General features: G+C 44.3%; 1 protein-coding gene across 6 annotated transcripts in view; it reads right to left on the bottom strand.

Moving 5' to 3' along the window:
* Positions 1–22,854, bottom strand: part of dipk2ab (divergent protein kinase domain 2Ab) — a 318,082-nt gene that overhangs the window by 133,502 nt on the left and 161,726 nt on the right. For all 6 annotated transcript variants that reach the window (XM_070883666.1, XM_070883665.1, XM_070883669.1 and 3 more), the window contains one exon: positions 9,421–9,724. In XM_070883666.1, the coding sequence (XP_070739767.1) occupies positions 9,421–9,724 (304 nt within the window). The remainder of the gene's footprint in view (positions 1–9,420; positions 9,725–22,854) is intronic.

Below are 22,854 nucleotides of genomic sequence, written 5' to 3'. Positions count from 1 at the left end.
CCCCTTCTCCCCTCCCAACAATTCCCGGTGCCGCTGCGAGCCCTGGCTGCAAGGCCTTCCCCCCCCCCCCCACCCTAACTCCCCCTCTCCTATTTCTCCCCCCCACCCCCCTCTCCTTTCTCCCCCCCTCACACCTCTCCTCCCCTCCACACCCCTCTCTCCTCTCCTCCCACACCCCCTCCCCCACCCCTTCCTCTCCTCCCCCCACTCCTTCCTCTCCTCCCCCACCCCCTTCCTCACTCTCCTCTCTTCACCCCCCCCACTCTCCTCCCTCTTACCCCCCACTCCCCTCCACCCCCACCACCTCCTCCCCTCCCCTCTCCTCCCCCTCCACCACCCTCTCCTACCCCCACCCCCTCTCCTCTCCTCCCCCCCCCACCCCCTCTCTACTCTCCTCACCCCCACCCTCCTCTCCTCACCTCCACCCTCCTCTCCCATCCTCACCCCCGCCCTCCTCACCCCCCTCGCCTCTCCCCCCCCTCCTCACCCCTCATCCCCCTCCCCTCTCCCCATCCTCCCCTCTCCCCACCCTCCCCTCCCCTCTCCCCCCCTCCTCACCCTCCCCTCCCCTCTCCCCCCCTCTTCATCCCCCTCCCCCCTCTTCACCCCCCCTCCCCTCTCTCTCTCCCCCCCACCCCCCTCTCCCTCCCCCACACCCCCCTCTTCACTCCCCCTCCCCTCTCCCCTCTCCCCCCCCTCTTCACCCCCCCTCCCCTCTCCCCCCCTTCATCCCCCTCCCCCCTCTTCACCCCCCCTCCCCTCTCTCTCTCCCCCCCACCCCCCTCTCTCTCCCCCACACCCCCCCTCCCCCCTCCCCCCTCCCCTCTTCACCCCCCCTCCCCTCTCCCCCCCCTCTTCACCCCCCCTCCCCTCTCCCCCCCCCCTCTTCACCCCCCCTCCCCTCTCCCCCCCTCCCCCCTCTCTCCCCCACCCCCCTCTCCTCTCTCTCCCCCACCCATCCCCTCTCTCCTCCCCACCCCCTCTCTCTTCTTTCTCCACCCCACCCCCTCACTCCTCTCCTCTCCCCCCCCCCCACCCCCCTCACTCCTCTCCTCTCCCCCCCCACCCCCTTCACTCCTCTCCTCTCCCCCCACCCCCTTCACTCCTCTCCTCTCCCCCCACCCCTCTCCCCCCCCACCCCCTCTCTCCTCCCCCCCCTCTCCTCTCCCCCCCACCCCCTCTCTCCTCTCTCCCCCCACCCCCTCCCCACACACCCTCTCTCCTCTCTCCCCCCAACCCCTCCCCACACACCCCCACCCATTCTCCCCCACCCCTCTCCTCTCTCTCTCTCCCCTCCCCTCACACCCCCACCCATCTCTCTCCTCTCCTCTCTCTCCCCTCCCCACACACCCCCACCCGCCACTTGTCCGGGCGTCAGGGCGTGGAACTGCATCTGATGCGCTGATTCTCCTACCTGCGCCGATTTTGTTAACTGCCTCGAAGGTTTTCCAGAGCGGTCTCGTATACCGTCCTAAGAAAAACTGGAGTAAATCGGAGCTGCCCAAATGTTCTTAAATGGCCAGAATTGGCGCGGGTGGCAGGTTATGCCCCCAATGAGGTAAAAAAATCGTAGCCTAAAAAAAATCCTACCCAAGTGCATTACACTAGCACAGAAACTTTGAGGAAACTTGGAGATTTTAATTTACTCAAAACAAAACGGCGCACGCCAAAAAAACGGCGCAGATAATTGAGCCCTTCATATTAGGGAACCCGATACTGGCAAAATACTTCCTATAACCATATTAGAATTGATTTAGATCATGTTGTGTAGTTTAATGCATTTATACATATAAAATGCAGGATTACTTTCAAGTGGTACAATCAAAAATGCCAGATTAAACAGATATACCTGATGCTGTATCTTCAGATAGCGTGCAGACTATTCCTAACGTTTAATTTGAATCATCTGATACTTCAATTTCTTGAACAATGAACTTGCATTATTTTCTCTGCTTAATTTGAATGACTGGATACTTATAATTTTAAGTGCGAAAAATGACTTGGAATTATTGAGGATAAATCACAGATGCAACTAAATTGCATGTGTATCTAGAAATCATTGAGCAATCTAGGTGCAGTTTTTGTAGGTGACTTTTGTGATGTGTAAACATAGAAACATAGAAAATAGGTGCAGGAGTAGGCCATTCGGCCCTTCGAGCCTGCACCACCATTCAATAAGATCATGGCTGATCATTCACCTCAGTACCCCGTTCCTGCTTTCTCTCCATACCCCTTGATCCCTTTAGCCGTAAGGGCCATATCTAACTCCCTCTTGAATATATCCAATGAACTGGCATCAACAACTCTCTGCGGCAGGGAATTCCACAGGTTAACAACTCTCTGAGTGAAGAAGTTTCTCCTTATCTCAGTCCTAAATGGCCTACTCCTTATCCTAAGACTGTGTCCCCTGGTTCTGGACTTCCCCAACATCGGGAACATTCTTCCCGCATCTAACCTGTCCAGTCCCGTCAGAATCTTATATGTTTCTATGAGATCCCCTCTCATCCTTCTAAAATCCAGCGTATAAAGGCCCAGTCTCTCCTCATATGTTAGCCCAGCCATCCCTCGAATCAGTCTGGTGAACCTTCGCTGCACTCCCTCAATAGCAAGAACGGCCTTCCTCAGATTAGACGACCAAAACTGAACACAATATTCCATGTGAGGCCTCACCAAGGCCTTGTACAACAGCAGTAAGACTTCCCTGCTCCTATACTCAAATCCCCTTGCTATGAAGGCCAACATAGCATTTGCCTTCTTCACCGCCTGCTGTACCTGCATGCCAACTTTCAAGGACTGATGAACCATGACACCCAGGTCTCGCTGCTCCTCCCCTTTTCCTAATCTGCCGCTGTTCAGATAATATTCTGCCTTCGTGTTTTTGCCCCCAAAGTGGATAACCCTCACATTTATCCACATTACACTGCATCTGCCATGTATTTGCCCATTCGCCTAACCTGTCCAAGTCATTCTGCAGCCTCTTAGCATCCTCCTCACAGCTCACACCGCCACTCAGTTTAGTGTCATCCTCAAACTTGGAGATATTACACTCAATTCCATCTAAATCATTAATATATATTGTAAAGAGCTGGGGTCCCAGCACCGAGCCCTGCGGCACTCCACTAGTCACTGCCTGCCATTCTGAAAAGGACCCGTTTATCCCGACTCTCTGCTTCCTGTCTGCCAGCCAGTTCTCTATCCACGTCAGTACATTACCCCCAATACCACGTGCTTTGATTTTGCACACCAATCTCATGTGTGGGACCTTGTCAAAAGCCTTTTGAAAGTCCAAATACACCACATCCACTGGTTCTCCCTTGTCCACTCTACTAGTTACATCCTCAAAGCAACATCACCAGTGTAAGGTCAATCTCCAACCAAAATAAACAGGCTTTGCTCGTTTGTATACTTACACAGCAAAAATGTAGTTATATTTAGTTTATCATGTTAAATCATGTCTAGATTGTGAAGAGATTCAGCTAAAACACAGAAATAGAATATAAAATGAAATGATTTTAATGAAAGTATGTATATATAATAGAAAGAAACACATTACAAACAATTCATGATCACTCGTTCTCATCTTCCCCACCAGGATAATGGATATTGGTTCATGAATTGAGATATTAAATGTTTTGTGGTAGAACACTCCCAACAACTTGGAAACAAAAGGCAGGACATTTAGGTGGCAAATCACATTTTTTAAAGAAAATGACAAAGCAGAAAGCGTAGGGATTTACAATAACCCACTCAGGTCTCAGCAATAGCCGAAAGCTGCTGTTTCACATGTCATACACTTTAAAAGGCTTGCACTAAGGCTGACAAATTCCTGTATTATTCATGGTTGTAATAAATTTTTAATCCTCTGCTGAAATCATATGCCTCATATCCCCAGTTGAAAAATGCAAGGCACTAAAGATAAAGTTGAAGTTTGCAGAACCACAATAGTGTTGACTTAAAAATCAAGTGAAATTTCAAAATGTAACCACTTCACAAAACACTATGTAAACATTTTTGTAATAGAATCTTTGCAAACTCACATTAACTCAGGTTAGCAGTCACTTTCAATATTTGATTTTTTTTCTAAAAAGCACTGGTGCAGATTCGCATCTTTTACAACTTAGCACATACTGTAACCTAATTTTGTACAAAACATTTAAAAAGCAACTTCAAAAGGTGTACCTACAAAAGTATTTTAAATCATGTCACAGTAAGACAAAATCTCACGTCTAACGACTTCCGTTGTGATTTACCAGTTATTGAATAAAAGTAAAAAGTCTGATTAATATTTATTGTGGTGCACACTTTAGCCAAAACACGGAGATGCAAATCTGAAGTCCCATCACACGGTACAGTGAATAATGTCTTCCATACTTTGTAGTGAATTAAATATGAAGGCCGGAGTTTCCGCACGATTTCCACCCAGATAACAGCTTAATCTGGGCGCAATCAATAACTGGCGCAAGAGATTGTGGAATTTTAAGAGTAAGTGAGTTGCGGTCATCACTACTCTATGCTCAAGTATCCGCGATATTTTACGCTAGTTCAACAGATGCTCCGCCCGAACCAGTCCCCACCCGCAAAACTGAACAGGCCGGAAAGACAAGATGCTGGCTATTCCGCTCGTTCAGGTGGGTGGCAGGGGCAGGGGAGGGAGTTCATTACATTGTGCACAGGCACTAGTGCTCACATTAATGCAGCAATCAATTGAAGTCACAGATCTGCCTTGCTGCCTGACAGCTGGTTAGCATTAAGCTCACTTCCAACCAATGCCCTCCATAAGCTGCACTGCCTCCTGCGCAGCCTGCCTCCCCCAATGCCTGGCATATGCAAATCTTTGCGCATGCGCTGTATTTACAATGCAGAAGCCAGCGAGCTGCCTGCGCGGTACCTTGCAGATGATTATGTGGTCGGGTGCGCGTGCAGCTTAGCGGGAACATTGCTTTCAAGCATTTATTATATATAATTTACAAACTCAAACATGTATCCATACAATAACTCTTGTGCCTGGTATCTGAAGTCTTAGCATCCGAGTCTGAAGTGTCACTGTTTACATGGTGATGCGCTATCTGATTTTGGAAAACCAACAAAAATACATTTCAAAGCCATAGAAAGCAAATTTATAAATAAAGCAAGGAATCAAAAAATACTTAAAACACATCAGTCTGATACACAACACAAGTAGTGGAGGCATCGAGACAGGTGGTGAAGAGGTAGAGATGAATGTTAACGGCGTACAAGTGGAAGCTGAGCCCATACCTTTGGCTGAGAATACTAAAGGGCACAATTGGATAAGAAAAAGAAAAGGGCCAAGGATAGTTTCTTAGGGGATTCCAGGAGGTTAATGGTGTACGGATAGGAAGAGAAGCCATTGCTGGAGATTCTGTGTCTATGATTGGATAGGTAATTGTGCAACCAAGTAAGGGCAGCCCCACTGAGCAAGACAACAGAGGAGAGATGCTGGAGGAGATTATTGTTGTCAACTACGTCAGAGGCCACAGAGGTTGAGGAAGATGACGAGGAAGTGTGCACTACGGTCACAGAGGATGTTATTTGCGACTTTGGCTCGGGCTGGTTCAGTGCATGTGCAGGAGCAAAAACCTGATTGGAGAGATTCAAACATGGCGTTGAGGAAAGATGGGCATGGCTTTAGGAAGCAACAACACGCTGAAGGACTTCGGCGAGGAAAGGAAGTTTGGAGATAAGGCAGCAGTTAGCAATGACAGTGGGGTTACAGGTGTTTTTTGGAGGAGGAGGATGTTGATTGCAGCTATGAAAGGAAGGGGGCAGTGCCCGAGGTGAGGGAACCATTTACAATGTCAACTAGCATGGGAGCCAGTGAGGGAACAGTTTTGGTTCTTTCCTCTCCCTAGCCTGGGAGCACCGAGGTCAATTGTTGTACAAACTGCTGCCCCAGGCAAGATAGCTAACTCAATACAACATGGGAGATTTTGGTCCAAATGGCTCAGTACCACATCGGATTATGCCTTTGCTCATTCAGCTATCGGGGAGCACTAATCAGATCTGACAGAATGCACAGACAGGTCATTGATTGGTCTTGTTTCTAATACTGCGTGCAGTTTTGGTTTTCATATTTACAAAAGGATATACTTGCTTTGGAGGTAGTTCAGGGAAGGTTCACTAGGGTTGATTCCGGGGATGAGGGGGTTGACTTATGAGGAAAGGTTGAGTAGGTTGGGCCTCTACTCATTGGAATTCAGAAGAATGAGAGGTGATCTTATCAAAACGTATAAGATTACGAGGGGGCTTGACAAGGTGGATGCAGAGAGGATGTTTCCACTGATAGGGGCGACTAGAACTAGAGGACATGATCTTAGAATAAGGGGCCGCCCATGTAAAACTGAGATGAGGAGAAATGTCTTCTCTCTGAGGGTTGTAAACCTGTGGAATTCACTACATCAGAGAGTTGTGAAGGCTAGGACATTGAATAAATTTAAGACAGAGATAGACAGTTTCTTAAACGATAAGGGAATAAAGGGTTATGGGGAGCGGGCAGGGAAGTGGACATCAATCCATAATCAGATCAGCTATGATCATATTAAATGGTGGAGCAGGCTCGAAGGGCTGTATGGCCCTACTCCTGCTCCTATTTCTTATGTTCAAAGACCTCATATTCATTTGATGCTGCTTTATTAACATTTTTGTTATGGCAATGTTTCTAAACAGACATGCAAGTACATTTCTCATCATTATCATAGGCAGTCCCTTGGAATCGAGGAAGACTTGCTTCCACTCCTAAAGTGAGTCCTTTGGTGGCTGAACAGTCCAATACGAGAGCCACAGACCCTGTCACAGGTGGGACAGACATTCATCGGGGGAAGGGGGTGGGGGGAAATGATTTGCCGCATGCTCCTTCCGCTGCCTGCGCCTGATCTCTTCACACTCGAGCTCTTCGAATCTCAACGCCACAACGCCCTCCCGGATGCACTTTCTCCACCTCGGGCGTCTTCGGCCAGGGTCTCCCAGATGTCAGTGGTGATGTCGCACTTTACCAGGGAGGCTTTGAGGGTGTTCTTGTAACGTTTCCGCTGCCCACCTTTGGATCGTTTGCCGTGAAGGAGCTCCGTATAGAGCAATTGCTTCGGGAGCCTCGTGTCTGGCATGTGAACTATGTGTTCTGCCCAGCGAAGCTGATCGAGTGTGGTCAGTGTTTCAATGCTGGGGATGTTAGCCTGGTCGAGGACAGTGATGTTGGTGCGCCTGTCCTCCCTGGGGATTTGCAGGATCTTGCGGAGACATCGTTGGTGATATATCTCCAGCGACTTGAGATGTCTTCTGTACATCGTCCATGCCTCTGATCCATACAGGAGGGCAGTATTACTACAGCCCTGTAGACCATGAGCTTGGTGGTAGATTTGAGGGCCTGGTCTTCGAACACTCTTTTCCTCAGGCTGCACTGGAGGCGGTGTTGGATCTCTGCATCAATGTCTGCCTTTGTTGATAAAAGACTCCCGAAGTATGGGAAATGGTCCACGTTGTCAAGGGCCGCACTGTGGATCTTGATGATTGGAGGGCAGTGCTGTGCGGCGGTGACAGGCTGGTGGAGGGCCTTTGTCTTACGGATGTTAAGCGTAAGGCCCATACTTTCATATGCCTCAGTGAATACATAGACTATATCCTGGAGTTCAAGTACATTTCTACTATATACTTTATAAACAAACCAAAAATCTGATACTCATCAAATTTGATGAAAATCTGCAAAAAAGTGATTTACCAATATAAACAGAATGTCTTGATCACACCTATTGAAAGCTTCTCACTAATCTATTTTCCAAAGGACAGAAGAGTTTGGTGAAAATCAGATACCAAACAAACTTAAAATGTAGGTGCCACATCAGAATTAAACAAGATGTTTGCCAACTTTACTCAATAGTGACTTTTAAAGGGGCTCCACTACTTGGTAACAAAAAGGCACTTCTGAAAGTTATTTTGTGGGGAGAGACTATTCTAGATTTCCTTCCTTTTCCTCCTCAAAGTGCTGACTCTTACTAGATTACAGTTCCATATACAACAATTGCTGCCAGCCAGTATTATGTCCAAGTGGTCACTCTTCATGTGTGAGCCTAGACGGTATATGGTAGATACACACACTGATCAGGTGTAGAAGGCATCTCCAGAGGACATCACATCTAAGCCTGATGCTACCGTCACCTAACATCTAAACATGTGCACTTTCCAGCAAGAGTCACGAGCAATGCTCCTGTTAAGGTGTGCGGCATCGCAGTGATCTGGAGGTCCCGCGCAAGCTGCTCGCCAGCTTTTACATTTGAAGAAACCATGCATGCGCAAAACCTTGAATGGGCTGCGCAGCCAGTTAAAGGGACCGTGCACACAAAAGAATGAGGGAACATTGGTCACTGGATCGTGATTTTCCCCTTATCAAGCACAAGAGCCTCATCTGAGAACAGCTAACTCATGACAGATTGGGACTTTTCTGGTCTGTTTGGCTTTCTCTAAAGTATTTAAAACTAAATAATGGTAGATAGCTGGATTAGAGTACAACATATTAAAGAAGTTCAGGACAGGATTCAAGCAGTTTACAGAAATCATTTGAATTGTATGACAACCGTGTTATAGTCGCTAATGCAATTTTATAGATCTAACTAGGATATATTGAGTCAATGATGCAGGAATAATTTTGTTGCTAATGAGAAATTACATCGGTTCCATAATTACAGCATTGCCCTGATAACCCCTTTGTGCCACATCCAATGTAATCATACATCTACTATATAAATTCATAATTATTCCTCCAATAATCACTCCAATAATAGCTCCAATCACCCTTCATTGATCTAACTTTGTACATTTCAGTTATATAATTAGGTTTATGAAAATTTGGCTACAATTTACTGTCTTTGGTGTATGCTAGAGGGTTCTGTGGAAGGTACTTGATTTTGTTTTAGTGTAATTTTATTTTTTATTGATCATTTTGGATAAGTTGGGTAAGTATGTGTGATTACATTGTTTGTGGCACAATGGGCAGATCTGGACGGCTTCAATCTATCCAATCCCACACCTCTCAGCTGTAATATGAGGAGATCTGGTGAATAACTGCCAGTATTATGAGAAAAAGCTGTCGCAATTTACAGCAAATAAATTCTACACAAAGCAATTATAGGTAGGAATTCAACTCTGAAAAAGTGCATACTTGAATACAAGTTTAAAATGTTATTCAGCATGCCAACAGAATTGCCCACATAAGCCTTTCTTTTGAACCCAACAATAAACTTTAATAATAACCGCATCTTGATAAGTAAATCATCACATTATGACAAATGTTTGCCAGCTCCAGCCAACTCACACAAAAATTGTATTAGCCATCTTTACATTAAATCATAAGAGGCTGCCAATGAACTGCAATGGTATTTTTTTGAGCTGAGACATAAATAAAAGGCTTACTTTGTTTGATTAATCTTTTGTCTGCCACGATTATGTTCTCAGCATCAATGATGATGACTTTTCCGTCCCGAGATCCAACAGCAAAGTTGTCAAAGCTGACATCCAGGAGGTAGAGCGCAAATTCAAAATCATTGTTAGTGAGTTGTTCAGCGATTTCCAGCAGCTGCCAGGCCAAGTCTACTCGCTTTTCCCAGGGTGCATTGTAGAAACTCCAAAGTTCATTGCCGACATAATTTACAGCCACCATTCTCCCACAGGCTCCAAAGTACTTTGCAAAAGGCCATCCTTCATCTGATGGAAAACTCTGTGTAGACAAGGGGAAGAAATGTTCAAATATCATCGATTTATTGAAGCTTAATCATTTATAATATAGCCGACAGGCTATGCAGTTTTGCACTTTCTTACACTGCAGAGGGCATAGGTTCAAACTCCCATATAGTATATGCAACGCTATAGGCGCTCAGCTACACTGTACAACAACTGCCTTCACTATAGCCTCAGAAACAGGAGCCACACATCAAGTACAGATCAGGAACAGCAAGTAATCAGGAAGGCAAATTGGAATGTTGGCCTTTATTGCAAGGGGGATAGAGTATAAAAGCAGCTAAGTCCTGCTACAACCGTACAGGGTATTGGTGAGGCCACACCTGGAGTACTGCATACAGTTTTGGTCTCCGTATTTAAGGAAGGATATACTTGCATTGGAGGCTGTTCAGAGAAGGTTCACTAGGTTGATTCTAGAGATGAGAGGGTTGACTTATGAAGATAGGTTGAGTAGGTTGGGCCTATACTCATTGGAGTTCAGAAGAATTAGAGGTGATCTTATCAAAACATATAAGATAATGAGGGAGCTCGACAAGGTGGATGCAGAGAGGATGTTTCCACACAGAGGGGAAACTAAAACTAGGGGACATAGTCTCAGAGTAAGGAGTCGCCCATTTAAAACTGAGATGAGAAGGATTTTCTTCTCTCAGCGGGTTGTAAATCTGTGGAATTCTCTGCCCCAGAGAGCTGTGGAGGCTGGGTCAATGAATATATTTAAGGCAGAGATAGACAGATTTTTGAACGATAAGGGAGTAAAGGATTATGGGAACGGGCAGGGAAGTGGAGCTGAGTCCATGATCAGATCAGCCATGATCTTCTTAAATGGCGGAGCAGGCTCGAGGGGCCAAATGGCCCACTCCTGTTCCTATTTTCTATGTTTCTATGGTGCAACAGTGTTACAAAGGCGGCCAGTCATTTTCAGGGAGAACCTGCAGAGGAGCAGATGACGGAAAATATAAAAGTGCAAATATGACAAACTTTGGAGGGGGGCAGAATAAAGTAGTGTTCATCAGTAGGCTAGTTTATTTGGAATTGCACTTCTCTAGTGATTTTTAAGCCACTAATTTGTGCCTCTGCTGGAACTAGTTCTCAACTGAAACTATCAAGGCTAAATCCATTACTGAGTCCTTTCCTTTATGCAGTTATATTCTTTTTTTCTCGAACACTTATCCAATTCTCTTTCAGGGCAGAAAGAGGGTATCCACCCTTTTTCTCTTAATAAAATATTATAGTTTCTGCACTATAGCCACGTTACAATATCTATTTCTAACTGTATCATCATTTTTCTAATGATAATCTTGAGTTCATCCTCTCTAGTTACTGATTTTCCAACTAGTAGAATCAATCTGTCACCATTAACAAAGGCCTTAAAGGGGGAACTGAACGCGATAGTTAAATAATCATGCAGTCATATTGGTTATTTTGTAACGCCCAGAAACCAATGTCTGAAGGGTCCTCAGTAGAGCTCAGTTCATTTCACAAGGATGTGCTCAGGCAACTCAGATCAAGAGGATTCCTATGGAATAGATTCTTTACCTGGTTGGCTAATAGGTTGACTTTCCTGATTGATGGAGGTGGAAAAGAAAAAAAACACAAAAACTTAGCTCCAACTATTGTAATTAAAGGATTAAGGGAATCTGAAAAGGAAATTCAGATCGATGTAGAAAAAGGACTGTTTTACAACAATGCAATGCAATGATTGATCTGCAGGATTGTCTCTTGGGCCAAAACAACATAATATGCAAAAAAGAGATATCTTTTAAAATCTACAGAGAATTCCTATAAATACATTACTTGTCGCTTTTGGAACCTTTTCTTCTAAGAAATCGCTGAACCAATATTTTAATATTTGTCTTGTATTAAATGCTGAATAAAATGAACTGCAATCTGCACATCGTGAACGTTAAAAATGTTGATCTAATTTCAGGACTCACTGAAAATTTTCAGAGTTATGCAACTGCGCTGTCATCTCTCTATAGTGGTAGAAATGGTGAGTATATCGATTTTAGATCTTCGAAGGCACAACACCACCGGGGAAAGAAATGGGAATTTCGCCATTTAAATTATAAAACTATTTTAGTGCTCAGTCATGCTCTGCATTTCTATCCTGGAAATAGTGCCGTTCCCAGCCAGTCACATGCTGCCAAATGGTCTGCCTGAGTAGTATACTGGCACACAATGTTTGTGTGTCAGTATACTACAAGAACACATTTGGATACTATAATATAATGCTTAGCAGCAGTAAGGATGTCAGGTTATGTTTTTTTTAAATTACTGTAAATGATTTACTGTTAATTGTTCTCTTTAAAAAAAACATTATTTGTGGCTAAATGCAGCAATACTTGTTTTGTTCGACAAGAATCACTGTCATTCCAGTTATAACTTAGTGCATAGAGGCTGTGACTAATAGTGCATTTTCATGACATACATATCGCAACATGCAGCAACTATATGTGAGAAAATTCTCCGAAGTGATCTAAGATTGCATGTGCTGACTCCAGACTATTTATTCAATTGGTACAACATTAGCTTATGTACAGTTACTGCATTTTAGAAGCAATTCATTGTGTAAAGCACTTTGAGTCATTTTGACTTGAAAACATAAATGCAATTACTATTAATGGTCCAATTACCTTCATTACCCATCATAAAATTGATTAAACCCCACATTTCAACATCAAGCTGCACTGCTTTCAGCATATAAATCAATACCACTAGAAGCTCACAAATTTAATCCACTAAAAATGTAAACTATTTTTCTCTTTCAGATGCTAGTAACGTGCCGTGCATTTCTGGTGTTTTCCATTCTTATTAGAATATCATACGCTTGTTTGACTAATTTTAAAAACTGTAAAATAGCAAAGATGGAATTCAATCTTCCAACATTTATACAATTGGCCGCTTGTCTTTCTCCCAACAGTAGTACAGTTGTAGTACATATTGGGCCAAGATTATGTTGCTGCTGAGTTCTTCTTGGTTTGTCAAGCAGTAAGGAATGTAGTACATTTATGCCTGCCTGATCAAGCGTTGCATGTAAATGAAACTAGGTTTTCATTGAAAAGACTGTTACACCTCCGATTGTGCTACAACTATTTTGTTTAGGGAGTGATATTAAAAAGAGATAAATTAAGCGAACGTCTCCTCTATTAAGAGAGCATCTCTTAGAACAATTCTACTTTACACAAAGTTTTATGTTTAACTAAGCCTAAAGTGAAATATAAAACAGCAATCTGGTTCCCTGTCACATGAAAATTAAATACATTTAAAAATGACACTGCAAAAACTTTCACCAGTGCAACCTTGTTTATAATTGCAACATTTTATTTTTATATGCATAAAAGCTTATAGCATCAGTGTTATAGATGAAAAATATAAAAATTTTTTTCAAAGAATGACAATAATTTGCTGTGGTTTTTCTGGCCTTGGGGGTGGAGCCAAGGATTGAGAACCAGCTGCAACTCTTGGGGAAACAATCACTCTTTAATTAACCTCAGGATGTACCCGAGGAATTACCCTCTTAACCCGCCTAAGAATGTGCTTATTTACAGAAATTAAACCTTGTAGGCTTAAAGAGACATAGCTTTACTTTGTGTTATTCTGTTGCTAATCAGTTACTCTGGCCATTATAAAAAGCCCATCCACTGAATTACCATGAGCACTTCTGCGGCAGATTTGTTAAATACAGATATTAAAAACAAGACCCAATACCAGAACAATTCTAACAAAGCGACTAACATCCAAAATGTTAATCCAATTTTCCTTTTTACAGATGCTGACAGAATTCTTTGCCAATATTTTCTGTTTACAACATGATATGCATTGAATAGTATTTAGAAACAAGAAAATAGGAGTAGGCCATTCGGCCCTTCGAGCCTGCACCACCATTCAATAAGATCATGGCTGATCATTCCCTCAGTACCCCTTTCCTGCTTTCTCTCGATACCCCTTGATCCCTTTAGCCGTGAAGACCACATCTAACTCCCTTTTGAATATGTCCAACGAACTGGACTCCACAACTTTCTGTGGTAGAAAATTCCACAGGTTCACAACTCTCTGGGTGAAAAAGTTTCTCCTTATTTCGGTCCTGTATGGCTTACCCCTTATCCTTAGACTGTGTCTCCTGGTTCTGGATTTCCCCAACATCAGGAACATTCTTCCTGCATCTAACCTGTCCAGTCCCGTCAGAATTTTATATGTTTCTATGAGATCCCCTCTCATTCTTCTAAATTCCAGTGAACATAAGCCTAGCCGATCCAGTCTTTCCTCATATGTCAGTCCTGCCATCCCGGGAATCATTCTGGTGAACCTTCGCTGCACTCCCTCAATAGCAAGCATGTAATTCCTCAGATTAGGAGACCAAAACTGCACACAATACTCAAGGTGTGGTCGCACCAAGGCCCTGTACAACTGCAGCAAGACCTCCCTGCTCCTATACTCAAATCCCCTTGCTATGAAGGCCAGCATGCCATTTGCTTTCTTTACTGGCTGCTGTACCTGGATGCCTACCTTCAATGACTGATGTGCCATGACACTCAGGTCTCATTGCACCTCCCCTTTTACTAATCTGTCACCATTCAGATAATAATCTGCCTTCCTGTTTTTGCCACATTTATCCACATTATACTGCATCTGCCATGCATTTGCCCATTCACCTAACCTGTCCAAGTCACCCTGCAGCCTCTTAGCATCCTCCTACAGCTCGCCCTGCCACCCAGTTTAGTGTCATCTGCAAATTGGAGATATTACATTCAATCCCTTCATCTAAATCATTAATGTATATTGTAAATAGCTGGGGTCTCAGCACTGAACCCTGCGGCACCCCACTAGTCACTGCCTGCCATTCTGAAAAGGACCCGTTTATTCCCACTCTTTGCTTCCTGTCTGCCAACCAGTTCTCTATCCACGTCAATACATTACCTCCAATACCATGTGCCTTAATTTTGGACACTAATCTCTTGTGTGGGACCTTGTCAAAAGCCTTTTGAAAGTCCAAATACACCACATCCACTGGTTCGCCCTTATCCATTCTACTAGTTACATCCTCAAAAAATTCTAGAAGATTTGTCAAGCATGATTTCCCTTTCATAAAACCATGCTGACTTGGACCGATCCTGTCACTGCTTTCCAAATGCACTGCTATTTCATCTTTAATAATTGATTTCAACATTTTCCCCACTACTGATGTCAGGCTAACCGGTCTATAATTCCCTGTTTTCTCTCTCCCTCCTTTTTAAAAACTTAGTATTTTTTCCAATTTAACTTGTAAGCTTTTCATTCATATATAAAATCATAGAATGTTACAGCAGAACAAGAGACCATTTGGCTCATGAAATGTGTGCTGAATTTCTCCACGAGCCATTTGTCTAAACCCACTCTCCTGTTCACTCCCCATAACCTTTAAAGTCCCTCTTTTTCAAACAAATAGGTAATTCCCTTTTAAAATAATTCGTGGTCTCTATTTCATAACAAATTTGTGGCAGAGAATTCCATATTCTAACCATTATGTAAATAATTTCTCCCTCTTAAATTCATACCCTCTCATTACTGTCATCAACCAGTGGAAACTATTCACCCCCGTATATTAACCCTTCATCATCTATTCGGTCAGTGGTTCTCAAACCTTTTTGGTTAAAGGACCTCATTTCAAATAAATGAGTAATCGTGGACTCCCCCTCCCCATCGATATTATAATACTCATAATATGAAAGTGCTGCATGTAAAAAGTGTTGTAATAATGCTTTTAAGACAACATGTATTTACTTACAGCTATCAGTGAGATGGATGTGCCTACTTCTCACTGCAGAGTCTATCCTTGGTGTGATGTTTGACGCATTCTGATTACTTCGCAGCAACAGATAGCCATTTAGTGCTGGACAATTTTTAAAGCGGTCAGCAGGCTGGCCAAGGAGAGTGCACGAGCACCCATGCACATGCTGGGATCAATATTCCCGTTTAGGAGGTCCCACACAGTCTTTTACGTAGGAGAAACCGCGCATGTGCGAAAATGTGAATGGGGCGTGCAACAGAAACAATTTACAGGAAACATTGGCTGGGATGCTGCTGTAAGCACGTTCTGCAACAGCAGGGATTTTCCGTGAACAGGTTCAGACACGTGACTGAAGGGCCCCACAGGTGCTTTAATCACGTGTTGGGAGAATTACACAAAGACATGGCACCAGGGAGAGGAAGCAGCTCGACCAGCAGGGAGCGGCCATTGCAAAGTGAGTGACAGCTGCTGGCCTCTGAGGAAGTGGGCCAGCCGTTGAGAATAATTCACAAGAACTGAATCAGTGTCGGTTTTATGAAGAGGAGCAGGCTTGAAATGACCTCTAACCGCGGACCACCCGGAAAGCCTCTATGGACTCTTCGGAGTCCCCAGTTTGAGAACCACTGTATTAGGTCACCCTCCACATTCAAAGCTCCAATGAAAACGCCCCAACTTTTCTTATATCCTTCCTATAATTGGATGCCTAAAACTGCACAATACTCCAACTGCAGAATGTGTCAAACATCACATCAAGATCCTGTTCAAATTCAATATTACTTCCTTCTTTTTGTATTCCAGATCTCTAGATTCAAAACCAGGAATTCTGATATTCTCCCTTATGTCATTTCTTTTGCCCATGTTCTTCAATTCTGACTGCTTGCATTAAGTTTTTCCTCCTTTCCTGCGTTTCTTAATTTCTTCTTTCCCGCTCGTTAGGAGGTTTCTCTCAATTGTCAATTACCTGTCTTTGGGCAACTTACGAATCAATCTTACTTTGTGGGCAACAGTTTGGAGCTCTGTGGATAACGCCATGAGAAAGAAAAGCAAAGATGAACTGAAAGAATTAAAAGACTAGCTTCTGAAAGCATTTCTAGTGGATAATTTCCCTCTATCTGCATTTCTAGGAGACAATTTCTCTATAGTGGACAATTTACCAGAAGCGACCACAGCATAGTCCTTGTGAAGACTAAGTCTCGTCTCCACCATGAGGTCATCCAATGTGCTAAGTGGGACAGATCAAAGACAGCTCTAGCAACCCGAATCCGGGCACCTATGAGGTGCTGTGGACCATCAGCAGCATATACTGCCACAATCTGTAATCTCATGGGCATATCGCACACTTCTTCATCACCATCAAGCCGGGAGGCCAACCATAGTTCAATATAAAGTGTAGACGGGTGTGCAGAGAATGGTAACTGTGTATACCTGGGAATGAAGTACAAACCTAATGAAGTACAAACCTAATGAAGCTACAACATCAGCTACCCAATTGCTAAACATCAAAAGCAGGTTATCCACAGAGCAAGCAGTCTCACCATCAATGAATCACAGTAAAGCTCTGTAGCTTACCACAACAAACTGAGAATGGTGGTGAAGAACCAGGCAGCTAACAAGAGGGGGAGCCTCCATGAACATCCCCATCCTCAACCATGGTGGAGCCCAGCACACGAGTGCAAGAGATGATGTTACTCAGCATCACCCTGAAGTCCCCCACCGATACATACCAGTCTCCAGTCAATTCGATTCGCTCCATGTGGCATTAAGCTCCTGCTAAGTGCAATGGACACAGCACAAGCTATAGGCTTCAACAACATTCTGACAGCAGTGCTGAAGACCTGTGCATCAATGTTCCAGTACAGCTATGACAAAGACATCTACCGGACAATGTAGAAGATTACTCACGTATGTCCAATTAACATAAAATAGAAGAAAATCTATCTTGGCTAATTACCACTATCGGTCTTCTCGTAATTACCAGTAATGAAAGGAGTCATTAGTGCGGTCACACAACATCTACTCACCAATAATTGGGCTTACTTGGGTTTATAAATAGAGGAATAGAATATAAAAGCAAAGAGATAATGCTAGAATTTTATAAATCACTGGTTAGGCCACAGCTGGTGTATCGTGGACAATTCTTAGCACCATACTTCAAGAAAGATGCAAAGGCCTTAAAAAGGGTATAGAGGAGGTTTACCAGGTTACCAGGGATGAGGAACTTCAATTATGAGGAGAGGTTGGAAAGTAAAACGGTTCTCCTTGGATCAGAGAAGGTCAAGAGGTGACCTCAGAGATTTTCAAGGAGAGGGGTTTTGATAGAGTAAATAAGGAAAAAGTATTCCCTGTGGCGAGTGGGTCAATAACTAGAGGCCATAGATTCAAAATCATTGGAAAAATATCTAGAGGGGAGATGAGAATTTTTTTCACTCAAGAGTTGTCGGGATCTGAACGCTCTACCTGAAAACATGGTGGAAATTGATTCCATAGTTAATTTTAAAAGGGAATTGGACAGGTATTGGAGGATGAGGAACTGACAGGGATACAGACACAAAGCAGGGATATGTGACTAAGCATGACTGCTCTTTCACAGAGCCAGCACAGACACGATGGGCTGAATGGCCTCCTTCTGTGCTATAAGTTTCTATGATTCCATGATGTAATAGCAGCGCATTTGGAAAGCAGTGACAGGATTGGTCCAAGTCAGCATGGATTTATGAAAGGGAAATCATGCTTGACAAATCTTCTAGAATTTTTTCAGGATGTAACTAGTAGAGTGGACAAGGAAGAACCAGTGTATGTGGTGTATTTGGACTTCCAAAATACTTTGTCCCACACAAGAGATTAGTGTGCAAAATTAAAGCATATGGTATTGGGGGTAATGTATTGAACGTGGATAGAGAACTGGTTGGCAGACAGGAAGCAAAGAGCAGGAATAAATGGGTCCTTTTCAGAAAAGCAGGCAGTGACCAGTGGGGTACCGCAAGGTTCAGTGCTGGGACCCCAGCTATTTACAATATACATCAATGATTTAGATGAAGGAATTGAATGTAATATCTCCAAGTTTGCAGATGACACTAAACTGGGTGGCAGTGTGAGTTGTGAGGAGGATGCTAAGAGGCTACAGGGTGACTTGGACAGGTTAGGTGAGTGGAAAAATGCATGGCAGATGCAGTATAATGTAGATAAATATGAGGTTATCCACTTGTGGCAAAAACAGGGAGGCAGATTATTATCTGAATGGTGACAGATTAGGAAAAGGGGAGGTGCAACGAGACCTGGGTGTCATGGTACATCAGTCGTTGAAAGTTGGCATGCAGGTACAGCAGGCGGTGAAGAAGGCAAATGGCATGTTGGCCTTCATAGCGAGAGGAATTGAGTATAGGAGCAGGGAGGTCTTACTGCAGTTGTACAGAGCCTTGGTGAGGCCACACTTTGAATATTTTGAACCGTTTTGGTCTCCTAATCTGAGGAAGGACATTCTTGCTATTGAGGGAGTGCAGCGAAGATTCACCAGACTGATTCCTGAGATGGCAGAACTGACATATGAAGAAAGACTAGATCGACTAGGCTTATATTCACTGGCATTTAGAAGAATGAGAAGGGATCTCATAGAAACATATAAAATTCTGACAGGATTGGACAGGTTAGATGCAGGAAGAATGTTCCCGATGTTGGGGATGTCCAGAACCAGGGGTCACAGTCTAAAGATAAGGGGTAAGCCATTTAGGACCGAGATGAGGAGAAACTTCTTCACTCAGAGAATTGTGAACCTGTGGAATTCTCTACCACAGAAAGTTGTTGAGGCCAGTTCGTTAGATATATTCAAAAGGGAGTTAGATGTGGCCCTTACGGCTAAAGGGATCAAGGGGTATGGAGAGAAAGCAGGAATGCGGTACTAAAGTTGCATGATCAGCCATGATCATATTGAATGGTGGTGCAGGCTTGAAGGGCCGAATGGCCTGCTCCTGCACCTAGTATCTATGTTTCTATGACCGGCTCACCAATGCTCAATTCAGGCTCCGCCAGAACTACTCAGCTCTAGACCTTATGGCAGCCTTAATCCTGAAATGGATGCAAGCCAGAGAAGAGTGAGAATTGTTACCCTCAACAGCAAGACAGCATTCGACTGAATATAGCACGAAGGAGCCATAGCACAACTCAAGCCAATGGGGTCAAAATAAAAACCCTCCAATGGCTGGAGTCATATCTGACACAAAGGAAGATGGTTATTGTCGTTGGAGTCTAGTTGCCACAGCCCCAGAACATCACTGCAAGTCTTCTTCAGGATGCATCTTCAGCCAACAATGTTCAGTTGTTTCATAAATTGTCTTCCTTTTGTAATAATATCAGAGAGTGCTCAACAGCATTCATAACTCCACTAACAATAGCAGCTTATGCCAGCCTACAGTAGGATCTGGATCAGCCTTTGGTTGTGTATTGATCCTGCAGGGAGAAATGATTGATAGTTACTTTGTAATCGCCACAGATTCTGACGGTGCCGTCTCCTTTGAGGACTGGAACAATCGGACTGGCCCACTCGTTGAATTCGATCGGCGAAATGATGCCCTCTTGTTGCAGCCGATCTAGTTCGTTCTCCACCCTCTCTCTCATCATGTACGGTCCTGCTCTCGCCTCGTGGTGGATGGGTCGCGCCCCCAGAATTAGGTGGATTTGCACTTTTGCTCCTTGGAACTTCCCGATGCCTGGTTCGAAGTGTGAGGGGAACTTGTTTAAGACCTGGGCACACGAAGTGTCGTCAGCGGACGAGAGCGCTCGGACGTTGTCCCAGGAAAGCGTATCTTTCCCAGCCAGCTCCTGCCGAGCAGTGTGGGACTATCCAGAGTGGTAGCTTGTGCACCGCTCCATCGTAGGAGACCTTTACAGTAGCACTGCCGATTACGGGAATCAGTTCCTTTGTGTAAGTTCTCAGTTTCGTGCGAATGGGAGTCAAGACTGGCCTTGAGGCCTTGCTGCACCACAATTTTTCGAAAGTCCTTTTGCTCATAATGGACTGGCTCGTGCCCTTATCCAGCTCCATTGACACTGGGAGTCCATTTAATTCAACCTTCAGCATTATCGAGGGACACTTTGTGGTAAATGTGTGCACCCAATATACCTCTGCCTCCTCGTTCTGAGGTTCTGGTTCGTCGTGATCCACCGTGGATCTGTCCTCCTCTGCAACATGATGGTTTGCAGGATTAACAGGGTTTGCAGCTCGCCTACACATACGTTGGAGGTGTCCCATTGTTCCACAGCCCTTGCAAACGTACCCTTTGAAGTGGCATAAATGGAAACGATGATCATCCCCGCAACGCCAACAAGGTGTTAATGGCCTTGCATTCATCACCCTTGATGGTGGACTCAGACATCTGCAGACGTGCAGCTGCAGGCATGTGGAGCCTGCCCTGTACGTTGCGATTTGAAAACATCATCACTTTGTTCACAGTATTTGTAGCAGCACTCGTGTGCTGAGAGATTTGCTTAGTATTGTCACTGGTGGCAATGAATGCCTGGGCTATTGCTATGGCCTTACTCAGGTTGGGGTCTCTACAGTCAAAAATTTGCGAAGTATTGTTTTGTGGCCAATGCCAAGTACGAAAAAGTCTCTGAGCATGTGCTCCAAATGTCCTTCAAATTCGCAATGTCCTGCAAGGTGTCTTAGCTCGGCGACATAACTCGCCACTTCCTGGCCTTCAGACCTTTTGTACGTGGAGAACCGGTACCTAGCCATCAGAACGCTTTCCTTCAGATTCAGATGCTCCAGGACTAGTGTACACAAATCATCGAAACTCTGTGGGTTTCGCTGGAGCAAGCAGATTTTTCATGAGGCCATACGTTGGTGCCCCGCAGATGGTGAGGAGAATCGCCCTTCGTTTGGCAGCGTTCGCTTCTCCTTCCAGCTCGTTGGCCACGAAGTATTGGTCGAGTGGCTCCACAAAGGTTTCCCCAATCATCTCCCTCCGAGAATTTCTCCAGGATGCCCACTGTTCTCTGCATCATTGGGTTTGTCATCTGTACCTCATCGCCAATTGTTAAGTATGAATAAAGAGTCTGACTGGATACTGTGAGCTCAAAGTAAAGTGTGACCTTAAGTCTTTCATTGCAGGTCTCCAGAGTGCCTCTCCAGCCTGTGAGGCCTCCTTAAGTACCTGTGCTCCCAAGAGATTGTGGGATCCCCTTGGGACTCCAGGGGATGAGCCCTCTGATGACTGAACAATGTATATACAAATTTACATATATAACAATACTCACCACTTGTCTGGATGGGTGCAGCTGCAACAACACTCAAGAAGCTCAACATCATCCAAGGCAGAGCAATTCGCCTGATTGATGCCCATGCCATGGACTCAATATCCACCCCCTCCACCGCGGTGCACTGTGGCTGCAATATTTGCGGTCTAAAGGATACAATGCAGCAACTCAGCAAGGTTAGTTCAACAGCTCCTCCCTCCTCTGCAACCTCGCCCACCAGGAAGAAGAGCAATATTGTGGGAACACCATCCCCTCCACGTTCCCTTCCAAGTCACACGCCATCTTGACTTACATCACTGTTCGTTTATTATCTCCGGGTCAGAATGCCCTACTTAATAAATTGTAGGAGTACCATCATCACAAGGATTGCAAGTATTTAAGGAAAAGGCCCATCACTGACTTCTCTGGACAACTAGAGATGGGCAATAAATGCAGCCTTTCCCACATCGTCCACATTCAAAATCTGCTCGCATATATATCCATCCAAGTGGTGAATTTTCATTCTTAAGCGTTGATGGGAAGTGCTGGCAAGCTATTGAACTATGGCTGCGTCACAGCCAAGCTGATTTGGTCCTTACCCGACAGCTAGATACATGCACTTCCAGCAGAGTTCACTGGATAGATATCAACAGGAGAATGTTTCCCTCTCTAACCCATGGATTTTGAAGTCAATTGTAGCATTGCTACCGCTATCTGCTTAGAATGACCAACTAAGCATAGATTAGGAATCACAAATTGTATTATTTGTTTTGTAATAAAAACAGAAAATGCTGGAAATACTCAGCAGGTCAGGCAGTATCTGTTGAGGGAGAAATAGATTTACGTTTCAGGTCGATGACCCTTCGTCAGAACAGCCTGGCATGCAAGTGGTTGTGTGTTTAACCAAAAGCTGCTACTGGAATCAGATAAGTTATTGGGTGTCAGATGAGCTGCAAGGGCAATGTGGTTTGTGAGAAGGAAAGTTGAGGGTGTTTCGCGGGGAAGAGATTCTGAATGAGGAAGAATAGTTAGAAAACCGCTTGTTTAAGCCAAGCAAGTAAAGTAGGAAAATATGGCATATTCTTTCTTTTGTTCATTACGTGAAGAGAAGT

Source organism: Pristiophorus japonicus, chromosome 6 (genome assembly GCF_044704955.1).
Source record: "Pristiophorus japonicus isolate sPriJap1 chromosome 6, sPriJap1.hap1, whole genome shotgun sequence".
In the NCBI taxonomy this organism is placed as follows: Eukaryota; Metazoa; Chordata; class Chondrichthyes; family Pristiophoridae; genus Pristiophorus; species Pristiophorus japonicus.
Note: the sequence above shows the minus strand (reverse complement) of the source record. Positions and strands in the feature narration are given on the sequence as shown.